General features: G+C 51.9%; 2 protein-coding genes across 2 annotated transcripts in view; both read right to left on the bottom strand.

Moving 5' to 3' along the window:
* Window positions 1-3,168, bottom strand: part of MXRA7 (matrix remodeling associated 7) — a 31,826-nt gene extending 28,658 nt beyond the window's left edge. The window contains exon 1 of the mRNA XM_075994788.1: window positions 2,817-3,168. Within this exon, the coding sequence (XP_075850903.1) occupies window positions 2,817-3,131 (315 nt within the window). The 5' untranslated portion in view covers window positions 3,132-3,168. The remainder of the gene's footprint in view (window positions 1-2,816) is intronic.
* A 5,615-nt stretch (window positions 3,169-8,783) lies between these two features.
* Window positions 8,784-14,817, bottom strand: JMJD6 (jumonji domain containing 6, arginine demethylase and lysine hydroxylase). The gene is made up of 6 exons (XM_075994785.1): window positions 14,499-14,817; window positions 13,587-13,975; window positions 12,824-13,110; window positions 11,528-11,663; window positions 10,037-10,175; window positions 8,784-9,195 (listed from the first exon to the last, which is right to left on the bottom strand). Exons 1-6 carry the CDS (start codon window positions 14,625-14,627, stop codon window positions 9,064-9,066), a joined length of 1,212 nt encoding a protein of 403 aa, XP_075850900.1. The 5' UTR covers window positions 14,628-14,817; the 3' UTR covers window positions 8,784-9,063.
* Window positions 14,818-14,864: the final 47 nt, after the last annotated feature.

The following is a 14,864-nucleotide window of genomic DNA, read 5'->3' on the forward strand; positions in this document are numbered from 1 at the left end:
CAGGAGGATTGCTTGAGCCCAAGAGTTTGAGGTTGCTGTGAGCTAGGCTGATGCCACGGCACTCACTCTAGTCCGGGCAACAGAGTAAGACTCTGTCTCAAAAAAAAAAAAAAAAAAAAAAAAAAAAAGGGGGTCTACTCTTGTACCTGACCCTGTCCCACTGTCCACTCATAATTCTTTGTGAGAGTGTGACGTGCCTGTCCTGCTTCCTCCATGGCCCCCCATCGATCCCCAGGAGAGCAGGGAAGAGGTCCTGACAATCTAATTCTGCCTCTCCTCAAAGGGACTCCCTGCCACTGGCCTTGGGCTGTGTCAATCCCCTCCCATTTCCTCTGTCTGCTCTCCCAAAGTCTATCCATAAATGGCCCCTCCTTGCCACTTTGTCCTTGGCCACAGGGGGTGCCTAGCACCTCGGTGACACTTCCGCAATGATCCCCAGCAGCAGCTGAAGGCTGCTTCCCTGAGCTGGGATCCTTCTCAATAATCAGCTTTGTGAGTCGGAGGCAGCAGCTGCCCCGGCTGGCCCAGGCCTTGCAGGGAGAGAAGAGGATTGGATTAGGAGGAAAGCAGTTAATGGAAAACAAAGAGGGAGGGGAGAGGTGAGTGAAGCGCAGCCCAGCTTAGTGCTGGGGCAGTGACTCCCGCTAAGAGCAGGTGGGGCTGTCCTCCCTCCCAGGGAGAATGAAGGAGGCTGGCAGAGGGCATGACCCCAGCCTCCCAACCCCAACTTGAGTGATCTTCCCCAGGGCGCCTTCTTGCTGTCTGTCCTCCCAGCTGGGGCAGTGTGATCATCAGAAGCAAGCACTGGAAGCTCCTGTAAATGTGAGGTCTATTTCAAGACAATTTTGGAGCACCTTCTTTGGTTCATGCCATCATTGGTTGGGGAAGAGATGACACAATGGTACCCGTGTCCCCCACAGCACCTGACTGACATCTGCATGCAGGAGCGGAGGGAGGGCCGCCGGCTGGGAAAGGCTGCGAACCGAGCTCCAAAGGAAGAGACTGATTTAAGCTGAATTCTCCCGCTGGGCCCAGGATTCCCTCAGGACAGGCTGCCGTAGGAAGAAGGCACAAGTCTCCAGTCACCCTCCCTGGCAGTGTCATCAGGGCTGCCTGGCACGTGAACTCCCTGTAAGGTGCCTTGTCCTTCAAAGCACCCGTTCACCCTCAGGGGGTGTGCATTCACCCAGACAGAGGCGAACTACGCGAGGATATGATTTAGGTATCATGTGCTGAGAGCCCAAAAGCCCTGCAGAAAGTCCCGGAGGATCAAGATTTGACTGGAGGCCACTAAAGGACATTTTGAACTTCAGTCTAGAACCTGCTGCTGGGAGATAAAGGGCCAACGTGTAAACTGATTAAGGGCAAGAGGCGGTGGCCTGAGAACAGTCCCCGTGCCTGTTCCCATGAGGCCGCGAGGGAGGCAGGAATCCCAAATATGGGAGCAAACATAACACATCAGCACATGTCCAAACCCCACCTGCCACGGACCGGGGTGAAGTCAGCAACCCGCCCCGAGCAAGAACAACAGGCCCCTGGCTCCCCCGAAGCCAAGCCCAGGTTCCCATTAGAAGGGAGTCGTCCTCCCTCCCTTGGATAACGCAGCTGCCCTCTTCAGTGCTGGTTAGAATCCACTCTAATGACACAATTAGTCACCCACTTGTCAAGCAAAGCGCCTGCTCAGAGGGGGTCTGGCACACTTACTCAGCAGAGAGAAATGCCTGCGCCCAGCTGCCCTCCCCGCCCCCACCCCCACAGGGCTGATCTCCAGCGGGAACCGTCGTGTGCAGCACAGGACGGAGGGGACATCCACAGACACGCTGACCAGGCGCCACAGCAGCGTGCCCACGGTTTCTCCCGCCCCGGCTCTCCTCCCCTCCAAGAGGAGCTCAGGAGGGAGGACAAGGCACTGAGACCCGAGGTGGTGGCCTGGACTAGCCCAGCAGTGAAGTACTGGGGACACAGGCAAGCAGGCGTCCAATCTAAAGAGACGCCTCAAAAGAGTGTATGGGGGTGGTGGGACGAGGGGTGACGGACACCGATCTCCTCTCTGGATATCTGGAATCCAGACGGTGTGGTCAGGGCCAGGTGGAGGGACAGCATGAGTGGCCTGGGGCAGAGGCCCGGAGGGAGGGCGGGTTTGGGGGTGCTCAGCTGGCTCGAAGAGGGCTTTATCGCGCGTCCCAACAGGCCAGGCCCGTCTGCGACGCAGGGGTGCAGCGGGTGGCGCGAGACGTGCCAAAGCCATGTGCAGCTTGAAAACCACAATAAAAGTGAGCGCCAGGATCCCGCGCCTGTTCTTTCTGTCCCATCCCGTGGCTTCACAAAACGCCACAACATTGACACTGGAATCTGGATTTCAAACTGGCTTAAAAATGAAAGGCAGCTTTGGCACCTCCTCCCCTCCAGCCCGCAAAGCACCCCCTTTTCAGTATCAAGGCAACTCTCAACGCAGGCCTTGAAACAAGCCACATGCACGTGGATTTGGGAACCGGTGGGCGGGAGGGGTCAGGGGCGAGCGCGGAGCAAACTTCCAAGCCCTGGTCACGAGGCCTGGGAGCCACGCAGCTGTGGAGCATCGTCCCGGGCGAGAAAGCGAACGACACCCAACTCCAGCAGGCCCGTCTCCCGGCGACACTTTGTGGGGGAGGATGGCGAGTTTGCCGGGCTGCGACTTCACACGCCGCCGGGACCTTCGTTTCCTGCCGGCCGCGGGCTGTGCGCCTCCCTGGCCTGGAGGCCCGCGGCCCGGGCTCTGCGGGGAGGATGGGGGCCGGGGTGGGCCGGGGCGGGGCGGGGAGGGCCCCGGTGCGTACCTGCCTCGCCTCCGCCGGCTGCTCCTCCGCCTCCGCCGGCGCCGCCGCGGGCTCCCCGGGCCCCTCGGGCTCCCCCGGTCCCGCGGGCTCTCCAGGCTCCCCGGGCCCCGCGGGCGCGGCCGCCGACTCCGGGGCGCAGGGGCCGGGCGGCGCGGGGGCCCCGCTGGCCTGGGCCGGGGGCGCGGGCTCCGGGGGCGCGCTGGCGGGGCCCGGGCTGGCGGCCGCCGCTCGCCGCACCAGCAGCCAGGCGAACAGCAGCGCCAGCGCGGTGGCCAGCGCGGGCAGCGCGGCCAGCAGCTCGGCCGGCGCCTCCATCCCGCCGCGGCCGCCGAGTGCCGGCCCGCCGGGACCGAGGGAGCCCGCCGCGCCCGCCGCCGCGCCCCGCCCCGGGGCGGAGCCCCCGCCGCGCCCCGCCCCGGCCCCGCGGTCGGGGGTGACGCACGGGCGGGGCGGCGGGTGGGCGCGGGAGCCCTGACCCCTTGGGACGCGCAGGAGGCCGACCCCTGCCTGGCCCGGGCAGGCCTGACGCTCCGGGGCACAATTTAACTATGTGAGCTCAGACTCGGTTTGAAATCCAGCCTGAAACACCAACTGCTCAGGCGCCCTTAGGCTGTCATCTCTCCGCATCATCTTAGCCCAGCGCAGAAGTTCGTCTTAGCGCTTTTTGGAAACCATAAGCTGGGGAATGCCGAGACAAGTGCACCCGGAGGTTCACGGAAACTGCAGCACAGATTGCCTTGCAAGACAACGAAAACAATTCCTAAAGCCCGATTACGTCCAGCCACTGCCGTTTCTATAAACAGGTCAATGGCTGTTATTCCTTCCGGTTGCCTTAACGCATTTTCAGAGGACGGCTCCAGATCCCGTGGGAGGTTGGGGGGCGGCGGTGAATGCCCGCTCGGCCTGGGCCTGCAGCATTCAACACGCCTCACCTTACCTGGCTGCCCCACCCCCAACACCTACCTCTGTAACTCAGCCCCAGGTCCCTTGGATCAACACTATTTCCCCAAGTGGCTTTTCCTCTTTGCACAATTACGGAATGTATGCAGGGTGGGAGGGTGGAACGAGGGGAAGGAAGGCTGCTGTTTGTTTCTCCAGATCCTTCCAAGGCTCTGTTGCTGCACTACGTTTGAGATAAATACATTGTAACCAAAAGCATATTCCCTACCACTCACCACCCCCTAGTTATTTTAAATAAATACAGGGTGGGCAAAGTTTGTCAGGTACCATGCCAAGCATAGGCCTAATGTTAAGAAAAACAGGGTTCCAATTTTTGCTTAGGATGCACTTAATACTTTTTGAGGAAAATTACAGTTGCCCGAGCCAATCTCTGATGTCATGCGGGATGGGAGTGCTTCTTTTTAACAGGGAGATCCACATAGGCTCTTGGGCTTCCTCATGAACTCCTTGTGACAATTAGGGTTCCCAGAATCAGGAAAAGCTTAATCCTGCCGCATCACATATTAAGTGGGGGTAGGGGGGAAGCGCCTTTCTTTTTGGTGGTGGTTGATGAAAAAGGGCCTCAAACTATAAAATGTGGAATAGGGTTTATCTATAGGCTACTGGCTGGTTGACCAGCGTGTGATGTTCTGCCAGCATTTGGGCCTTATTTTTGTTCCCGTCCCCATTGTTTTACAGTACATTTTTAAAAGGTCTTGTTCTGCTGACAAAATACATTCTATTGACTTTCAAATGAATAAGAATGAAAGAAACAAAGACAAAACCATGCGAAAAACACAACTCCAAATCAAGTTGCTTTATTTAAAATGAACAAATTTCATCCAAGTGAAAGTTAAAAATACCAATCCAATGGCAGACCCACCCCACAGCTAGACGCACGCAGAATGGACGCAGAACTAGGAGATTGCTCCGAGTTCTATTTGACAACTACGAGGAGGCACAAGTGCTCAGAAGACAGTCCCAGTTCTGTCCTGTCCAGTCACCGTGGAGACAGCAGGCCAGGGCTCGTTCTCCTCCAGGGAGATTCAGTGGAGGCTACAGAAGTCAAGTTTTCAACTAACAATGAGACAAAGTTGAGCCACCACCTAGGGATACACATTCACCTAGTTTTACTGTATACAATGTAACATCAGTGTCACATCTTGACAAAAGCAAGGCTTTGTCAGAACCAACAGACTCTACCTTGAACCCACGGGCATTATCAGCACACATATCAGAACAACTTATTTGTGGAAATACTACACACAATCTAAAGGAACTAGCTGCAGAGTCCTTAACATGCTGCTCCCTAGACAGCACTTTCTACACTTATGCAAAACTCCTCTTCCATCTCGTACTGTGTCTAAAGACCTAAATCTAAGGCTGAGACTCTAGTGAGTTTGTAAAGCATCTGCACCAGCAACTTCCCATCGATTCTTAAATACCTACGTCACATACTAATTTACATACACAGCTACAATGTTAATTATGTTCTTTCACGAAGCTCTAATAAACCTGCATTTAGTCAGGTCTGTACTTCCCTTTCTGGTTGTGGAAATGCATGTCCCTGTTTACAGTGGCTCTCCCCTCAAGGTGTCACCCCCAACACCCCAGCACTGCAACCGCAGAGGCACCTCCCGCAGCACTCCGCTCTGCAGGCTGACAGTGAGGCCTCACCCCCAAAGACCCAGGGCCCTCCTGACGTCCTGGGTCCCCCACTCAAGTCTCTGCCACCCTTCTCCTATCTGAAGTTTCTGGTCTAAGATCCCTTCTCCCAGGACCCAGCTCTTTGGTTTTAGGATTTGCTGTCCTCTTGGAGAATAATCCCTGACGAGTCTGATGCTGCAACCTTCACTTTACCACTGTTGACACCACTCCAAGGAGCAGCTCGTGCCAGGCAGGAGGAAGATTACCTGTGGACAAATGGACCTACCCTACGCGATCACCAGGCCACCATCTACTCCTTCCCCACATGCGGCTTCCCCACCTCCTTCCTGTTTGCTTCCACATGGAGTGCCTGGCCGGCACAGTGACAGTAAGCGCGCGTAGCCAGAACAGATAAGGCATGTCCCACTGTTACTTATGGGGTGGCAAGAGACAAACAGTAGTGCATAATCTGTCTCATCCAGATGCTTTGAGGAGAGGTGGCTCTGGGGCCTGTCGGATGGGCTAGAGCCCTTACTTCTGGTTACTGTTTATCAAACAGGAATCACGTTTCACATCTAGAGAAGGAAAAGTGGGTATCCAACCTTCAAAATTCCAATTTCTACTGCACCGTTCAGGCCACTGGCAGTGTATCTCACCACGCCCTCTGGTGGCAATGAACCTTTTTGGGCTGTTCTCTGGTTCGAACTGAAGTTTAGAGAGGAGCAGCTGGTAGGCAATAGAGAGGAAGGTAAGGAAAGAGGTCAAGGGTGACTGCCCAGTAGCAGTACTGGGAAAAAGGAAACAGCTTTTTGAAGATGGCAAGAAGAGTCTTTTAAAAATAGAAGGAGGGACACCATTCAGATATTACTAACAAGAGATTATACCGTACTCACACCCAAACACATACCGGGCCCACCACGGAACCAGAGGGAGCCCCGAGGGCGGAGGGACAGCAGCACCCCCAGGCAGGCAGAGCGAGGGGCGCTGCCTGAGGAGGCTGCACAAGTTCTCTCACCAGCCCAGCCACACAACTGGGGTGGCATTTGGGTTGGATGCAGAAAACTGAACTGAGACACAATAGAGAGTCAGTGTCCTAGAGTAAAGCCACACAACCCAGAGCCAGTCCCTCAGCAACTCAATACTGGGCAAAGACCTGGATTCCCCTGATTAGACCTGTTTCTAGGGGGTATTTTAGGGATAACACCATACAATTCTAACACGTCCACACTTGCTGTTCCCTCCTCTGGAACACTACTGTGACACAGTTCCTTCCCCTACCTGGCTACTAGTGCCTTTACTCACACTCCATCCCAGACAGTGCTTTGGACTGGGTGTGGCCTTTGACAATCTCCCCCTTATTTTTTATTTAAATTTAGTTGAATTCAGGGACAGATTAAGGCAAGCAGGTGAATCAAGAAGACAAGAGATAGAACCTGCTGGTCAATCCCCAAATATTCATACCAGAGTCACTTAGAAGTATCATCAGAGTCCGAAGGCTTCTTAGAAGTGCCATCTCTGAATTTACTCCCTGTGTGGAACACAAGCCCCCCACTTAGCGCCTGCAGGTCAGACGAGCGGAGAATGCCGATCACAAGTGAGAACCGCTTACGATCATGTGGTGGGAAAGGATGGGGCCAATCTACTAGAACTCGGCCCTAGTCACAATTTAAGTTATGTGGTAGGAACACATTAAACGCCTTTCCCACTCTGCAAACAAAAAATCTCCAGCATCTCTTCCCCACCCCCAAATAAACCACACAAAAATAACCCTGATATTTCATAGCCTCCCTGACTGTGGGGAGAAGATAAGTAATCCAAAGACAGGATGAGCAGTGGGTCACGGTGCTGGGTCACTGCCACAGAATGCGTTTTGGACTGAAGGAGACACACAGGAAGGTGGCACTTACAGTACTTCTGACGAGTCACAGGTTCACACACAGATCAAAGTCCTCTCACCACTCTGCATCTCTGCTTGTACACGCCGGCTGTGTGGGTGACGGGAGCTCCTTACCGACACCAGCGAGGTAACAAATACAACGAGATGTTGAAAGGACCAGACCCTCCGGCCTCATGGCCCACCGGCGTGGTTTTCAGTGAGACAGCACAGAACCTTCTTACCCAACATCATGTTAGCGCCAGTGTTTCACTGAGCTGGCCAGGCTGTTAAACTTCTTGATAATCTAGTCTTAGTAAGCAGAAAAACAGCATGTGACCGAAGATAGGAGCTTGGAGCAGGGAAGGAACATCCAAATTCAAAGACAGAGGAGAAGGTGGGAGCAGAAGACGTGAGAACTGAGTTGGGCGGCTGCCACCAGCTTATGCTGAAGCCACCTCAGGGACAGTCTCTTTATTTGCTCAGGGGTGAGCCCGGCCTCCACAAGTGTCCCTAATCCTGCCAAGGAAAGTACAACTGCCTGTAATGAGCATGTAGACAGCATAGCCGGGTGCAAAGCTAGAAGGCAATATTAAAAACAGGACCCCCAGCACCCCCATGGTGAAGTAATGGCAGGGCTTTCTATAAAATTCTTATAAATTACACAGTGACACATCAAGCATAGATATAGGTCTATAATAATGGAACAACTTGAAAAGGCAAGAAGAGAACTCTACAAATTGGCTATGAAGACAACAACTAAGGTTGAGAAATGCATATTCTAGTCTGATAAATTCACTTGAGTAAGACACCTAATTTCCCCACGGAATTCCAGATGGACCACAGAGGACAGAGAAAAGAGGACAGAAAGGAACGTGGGTCCTGGGCTTTCATAACACATTTAAGAAAACACTCAGCTACTCAGAAACAGAAGAATGTAACAGGAACACCACCTGCAGTAGTCAAGGACTTCAGACACTTAGAAGCCTATGAACTTCAGTATTTCACTATTCTCCCCCAACCTCTCCTCTTAAGACTTCAACTAGCACATCCGATAAAGGCCTCGGGGATTTAAAGATCCTAGATGCATTCAGAGAATAAACAAACTTCATCATGAGCCTGTTATATGCCCAGGAAGAGGGCAGGTGCTTGCAAAAAGATTATCTTACTGATTTTTTAAGTTTTAACTTCTTTAGATCTGATCTTGCTTCAAAAAGCAAAAACAAAACATGGAGACATGATTGAGCTTTTATAAAAACGTGTAGATCTTTGCTGTCTGATTTGGTCTAAGCACTCAAAACAGCAATGGCAAACTGAGAGAAAGAGCACGAGGCTACACCTGGGCTTCTTCAGAAGATGCCGGGGACTTTTCTAAGTTTCCCCCAGTGCTGCTCTACTTCACCACGGTGAATACACACTGGTGGAGTCACTGCGCACCCCCAGGCTACCACAGGGAGCAGAGCAATAAGGGAGGTTCTGGTATTCTCAAAGGAAGAAAATTTCAAAGATAAAATGGATTCAATTTTTATTAAATAATGTAAAGGGTTTTCTTGGCACCATTCACATACTCTTGCCTTTATGCATAAAACAAGCCAGGTTTGTCTGCATCGGCAGCAAAGACAGCTACCGGAGCAAACGCTAAGTGAATGGATTCAGGTTCCAAGGGCGTCCTCATTCTCTGGCTTCTGTCAGCCCTCCCCGTGTCTGCAGGAGCCGCTGGGCCGCCCTTCCCGGGTCCTGCCCCTGGCTGCCAGCATGTCCTCCTACACAGACAACAGCTGTGCTTGGTCACCTGGAGGAGCTGCGCTCTTTGCTCACGCAGTCGTCCTGGGAGGTGGTGTCCCCGTTGCCCACCATGCTGCACGTCCTCCTCTTCTTCCTGCGGTGCATCGTCCCGTCACCTTCAGACCCAGACTCACACTGGACATGGGAGACAAAACAAGAATTCAGCCAGGATGCAACCCATTTCCTCATTAAACAACCTCTGACCTCACAAGACAGCCCAAACATTGTTCACTTTCTCCCAGAAGCAAAGCAGTCATTTATGCCAGTTCCACAATGCAGTCTTAATAGCCACCTCCTTGGATGGTTCTGATTCCCTAAGAATTTCAACTCCCCTCACAAGCCAAGTGTCCCTCCATTATTCTCTAATGGAAAAGTTATTTGTCTGAAATCAAGAAACTCAGTATAAAAATATTTTCTAGTTAGCATCCTAACATTGCATTATGAAATTTCACTCTACCAACACAGAGCTTGATGCATGAAAGTCAGTCTACCACTGAACATCATAAAACCCCTCTCCCACCTGAGAAAAGACTAGATCAGATTATGTGAAGTTAAGAGACAGAAATTCCATCTGCTAAAGGCGCAGGGCCCTCTTTTTGCCGGTATTAATGCTAGCTTTAAGCAGGTAACTGGATTTACTGAGTTTCCAGGCTTGTACTTTACCATCCACAGAGAAAAGTCTTCACTGGGCTCTGGCTCTGAGGTCAGAGGATGTGAGTCTGAATCCTGACACTGCCATTGGCTGGCTGTGTGACCTTGGGCCGTTTACTTCACTTAATCTTCAAATACCCCTGGATACCGCGAGGTTAGTTTAACAACTCACATACACGTGTGAAGCTGTAAAATGGGCAAAATTCGCCACTCAGCAGTACATATGCCCCTCCTTCCTGGATGGAGAGGAAGAGCCATGGCCAGTTCTGACTGGGTGACAGGAGCCTGCAGGACCCATGGGCAAGAAGAGCGAGCAGGGCCTCACCTCTGAGTCTGAGTCCGATGAACTGGAGCTGGAGGAGCTGGAGGAGTCGCTGGAGCTGTCGGAGGCGATCCCTGTGGACTCCTGAAGGTCAACCGAGTCTGCTAGGACTGCCAACTCAGGGTGCTCTTGCTTCAAGATCCTGGGAGGCAAGAAATGTTGTTCTTAGTGAGGTGGCAGGCAGCAAGACCCATACATGATGACTCACACACAAAAGTGTTTCTAAAAGACCTGTATCTGTTAGAGACCTGTCCCTTAGAAACACCCAGAAAACCAGCTGTATCAATTCAGAATGGGTACTGTATAATGATGAGGACACATAAACCCTAAGCCTGAGAACAAAAACCCCACTATGCTGCCCATTTTTTTCTGCAAAGAACACTAAGCACTAGCTCCACACAATGATTACCACTGCACAGATGAGCCAGCCGACTGCCAACGTGTGAGATAACGTTTCCTCAAGTTAGTCTTTTTCCCTTGGGAGAAAAGTTTTTCTTTTCCTAGTTTTGCTCCCCCTGAACCATTGCCTAGCTGATTTAAAAACAAACAAGCAAACAAACAAAACCTTTCCTTTCCACAGCACAGCATGTAATAATCAGAGTTGGGTTTGGTTAGATTCTAACTATAAGAGTAGAAACAATTAGGAAAGAAATACAAGGTATCAAATAACAGAGACAGTCCCCCTTCACTTGGAAGATAAAACTGAAGTGGACTTAAGAGCAGCCCTCCCCTTCAGGAACCTGACCTGGCATCCACTGAAACCACTGACAAAAGACCTGCTGTATGGTAAGGTCTTGGAGTGACCAAATCAGCACGCAGCGGCCTACAGGGCGGGGTAAGTGGGCCTCAGATGCCCGAGAGTCCAGGGAGAACAGAAGCCACCACCCTTGCTGGCCCTCTCAGCAGGGAGGCTGAGCACTGAACAAGCCAGAATCCCTCTCTTACCCCGAGAGCTGGTCCCTCCAGGTCAGGGTTGGGACACAGTGGCACGGGGTGGCTGAGGGTGGCTTGCACTGCCGCTGCCCGTGCTGTATCTGTTCTGTGGATAAACAGAGGAGCTAAGTCTCCAGGGCAGTCACCTCACTCACAAGAACTGAAGGTAATAAGTTCAAATGGGAGTAATACTTCTGGGTAAGAAAAATAACCAAAATAAAACCCAAACAAAATAGCTTCATTTGCTAGTGCTAGCTTTGAAAAAGAAACAAAGAAACAAAACAAAATGAGAAACAATCCCAATTATGACCATATTTTGACTGAGTGGCTTTGATTATACATGCAGAGTCTTACCCTGCCACCTCGAGGCTGGCAAACATCCTGAGATCTAGCCCTGACCTCGGACCATCTCTCCTCTACTCATGAGGTTTGGCAGCCCCAGGTTTTCCCAGACCTCTCTAAAATCAGCACACGGTATTGGCAGTAGTGGACTCTTTCAATTTTATCTCAGGGGTAGGAACTGAAACAAAGTAAAGGTAAGAAAAATAAAAAGGCTCTCACCTATACCATTTCCTTGATAACTTTGGTCTCCCTCTTACCGTCTTGTGCCATACAACAGGGAAGTTGGTGCTGCTGGCAAAATTCTGGGTGATGGCAATAGTAGTGTCAAGATTGAGGACAACGTGCCACCAGCCTCCTGAAATGCAACAAATAAACAGTTAAACAGGGTTTGGTCCCATACATAATCAGTGTGTAGCACAAACTCCAGCAATTGGGGATGCCCATCCCTAAGAGTGAGCCTCAGAAAGACATGAATACAGAGCAGTAAAAGTGCCTCCTGATCGAGGGACTGGCAATGACTTGATTGTGCAAATAAAGTTTTATTGGAGCACAACCATATCCATCCATTTATGTATAGTACAGGGCTGCCTTCCTGCTACAAGGGCAGAGTTAAGTAGTCGTGACAGAGCCTGTTTGGCTCATGGTGCCTAGAATATTTACTCTCTGGCCCTTTACAGAAAAAGTTCATGGATTACTGTCAATCTAAAGCTCAACCAGGCCAGGTGTGGTGGCTCATGCCTATAATCCTAGCACTCTGAGAGGCCGAGGCAAGTGGATTGTTCGAGGTCAGGAGTTAAAAACCAGCCTGAGCAAGAGCAAGACCCCGTCTCTACTATAAATAGAAAAAATTAGCCGGGCATGGTGGCGCTGCCTATAGTCCCAGCTACTCAGGAGGCTGAGGCAGCAGGATTGCTTTGAGCCCAGGAGTCTGAGGTTGCTGTGAGCTAGGCTGACGCCACGGCACTCACTCTAGCCTGGGCAATAAAGCGAGGCTCTGTCTCAAAAATAAATAAATAAATAAATAAATAAAATAAAGCTGCGACCAAAACTTTAAAGGCAGAAAGCTGTTCAGCTTCTAGGAGGAGATTTTTATTTACCTACTATAAATACCCTCACATCCATATGTTTAAGCGAACAGAGTGTGAATGTCTGGTGTAGGATTGCCTGCCTCCTAGCTCTAAATTAATATTTCCCCACTCAACCCAGACAATGCTACACTGCATCAGAAACCTAATTTATAGAAACATGCAAAGACACTGAGTAATTAGTAGGAATAAAGATGAGCAGGATCTTTACATAAAGTTTATCAATAGTTGTAGTTACATGACAATGTGGACAACAGCTCCCCCAGCACTTGAGGACGCAGCTACAAATTGTTGTCAGAGGTGGGGACCAGTTAGTTCATTGACCAGGTAGCATGCAATGGGATTTTTTTGACTCACTCTCTATATAGCTCTGCTCCAAATGACAAAATACTGAAACCAAAGAATGTACTTTCTTCCAGTTCATCTATACCTGGCACAAAGACAGTCTCTCCTGGTTTTTGTAAGATTTCCAGGGGTTTGAATTCAGGTGGCCAGGTTGGAAGCTGTGTCCGGGGATAAATCACGTTAAACCAGGTAATAGCTTCATCCTGCTGGTTCCCTCCTTCTTCCCGTGTCACCTTGATGAGCTCCCTGGGAGTGCTTGTTGGGAACAGGCACCAGCGCTTGTGACCCTGAACTAAGGCATTCCAGGCACTGGTTCCCAGAGGGTCGATGTGAATCCCAGTTCCAGAGCGTGGTGGCCCCATTACAAACCACCTATAGGATGGAAACATCCGAGATGTAAAGTGCAATTTAATTATACATACAGGTACAACACAAAATAGGAAGTTTTTAATTTTATGTATCATATCACATTTATTTCAGAGACTATACAAATTCTGGTACACAAAAACAATGAACTGATCACTAACAAAAAAAAGGTGGCTGATGTGGTTTATTGCCAGACTTTAACTATTGAAACTTCCCTCATAGATCGGTGGTTCAACTTTAGTTGCACAATCAAAATGCCTGGAGAACTTTCACAAATTCTGACACCCAGGGGGCACCCCAGACCAGTTAAATCGGAGAATCTCCCATCAGGATCCAGGCAGACATCAGAAGTCCCCTAAGTGAGTTCACTGTGCAGCCAAGAAAGGAGCACTCACTGTTTTAAAAAAAGAATAGGTCACTGAACTCCGCTCACAAATGCCTTATAGGTAAGACTTTAACTACTTAGCTGCAGGATACTTTACCTGTAAGGGGGCCTGCGCTTCTCCCCTGCATACTGGAAAAGGTCATCAGTAAAAAACTTGGGCACCTTGTAGTCCTCCAAAAGTTTCCTTCTTTTGGGGTGTTCACCATAGCTGCTGTCAAAGATGTAAAGGGGGCTGTCATCTCGCGTGCTCTCCATGTACTCGATGTAGTATTTCATCTTCATCTTCACAGAGTAGCCATCGTTATCCTCACCACACTTGAACTTCTGGTTCCGGTATTTCCTTTTTAGGCGCTCCAGAGTCCATTTCTCCTGCGCGGACCAGCCCTCTTGGGCATTCAGCAAAACCACGGGCTTGTAAGGCCTTTCATATCGCTCCACAAATTCTTCCACAGACAGCTGTAAAGCATCTGCCCTGTCCACGTTATCCTGAGGGAATCAGAAGAGACCTGTCCAGTTAACAACAACAACAGTCCGTGGCAGATCAGGGTGTCCCCCCAGGGCCAATTAGCAGTGACATACCTAAGGAGCCAGATTCTCGTTCTGGCTCCGCCCGGGGAGGAGGATCGGGAGGGAAAGCCCTGCGTGCCCGTGGACACGTCGCAGCCTGAGCCACCCTATTAGGGGAGGGGACTTCCCATCTCCCACTCGCGGGCGCTGACAGTCAGGTCCCCTAGGGCCCCGCCGCCCAAAGGGCTCAGGGGCGGTCAGCCTTCCGGTTGAGGACACCGAAGGCGTGGACTCTGGTCACCCGGGCAGGTGGCGGCTGCAGCAAGGGAGGAAGGGGGCCCGCCCCGGAATCCGCGCCCGTGTTCGGGGACCCGGAGCTCCGCGGGGCGCAGGTGAGCCTCGCCCGGCGCGTGGAGCGGGGACGAAGGCAGCCGCGGACGGGCAGCGCGGTTGCTGGAGGAGCCGACGCCCGGCCCCGCGACCCCCGCCCGGCCCCGCTCACCGCCACGGCCGCCGGGCTCAGCGAGAAGCTCTCGTAGTAGTTGTGCCGCGTCCAGTCCAGCGAGTCCTTGAGTTCCGGCCGCGCACTCCGTTTGGCCTCGCGGATCCGCTTCTTACTCTTGTGGTTCATCGTGCAGGGTCACCAGCTGGTTCCGCCGCGACCTCCGCACCGCTCGCTTCCTGCCACTAACGCGCCCCCTCCCCGGCCCCCTTTGGCGGCTGCGACACCGAAACGCCCTTCGCCCGGGCCTGGCGCCTTTAAAGTCGCCTTCCAGAAAATTCACTCCCCAGCCACCTCCCGAGCCTCGGGTTGGGCATGCGGCGGCCGTCTTCCCCGCCCCCGCGCCTCTCGCGGTCCGCTATTGGC

The sequence above is a fragment of the Microcebus murinus genome, chromosome 18 (genome assembly GCF_040939455.1).
Source record: "Microcebus murinus isolate Inina chromosome 18, M.murinus_Inina_mat1.0, whole genome shotgun sequence".
NCBI lineage: Eukaryota > Metazoa > Chordata > Mammalia > Primates > Cheirogaleidae > Microcebus > Microcebus murinus.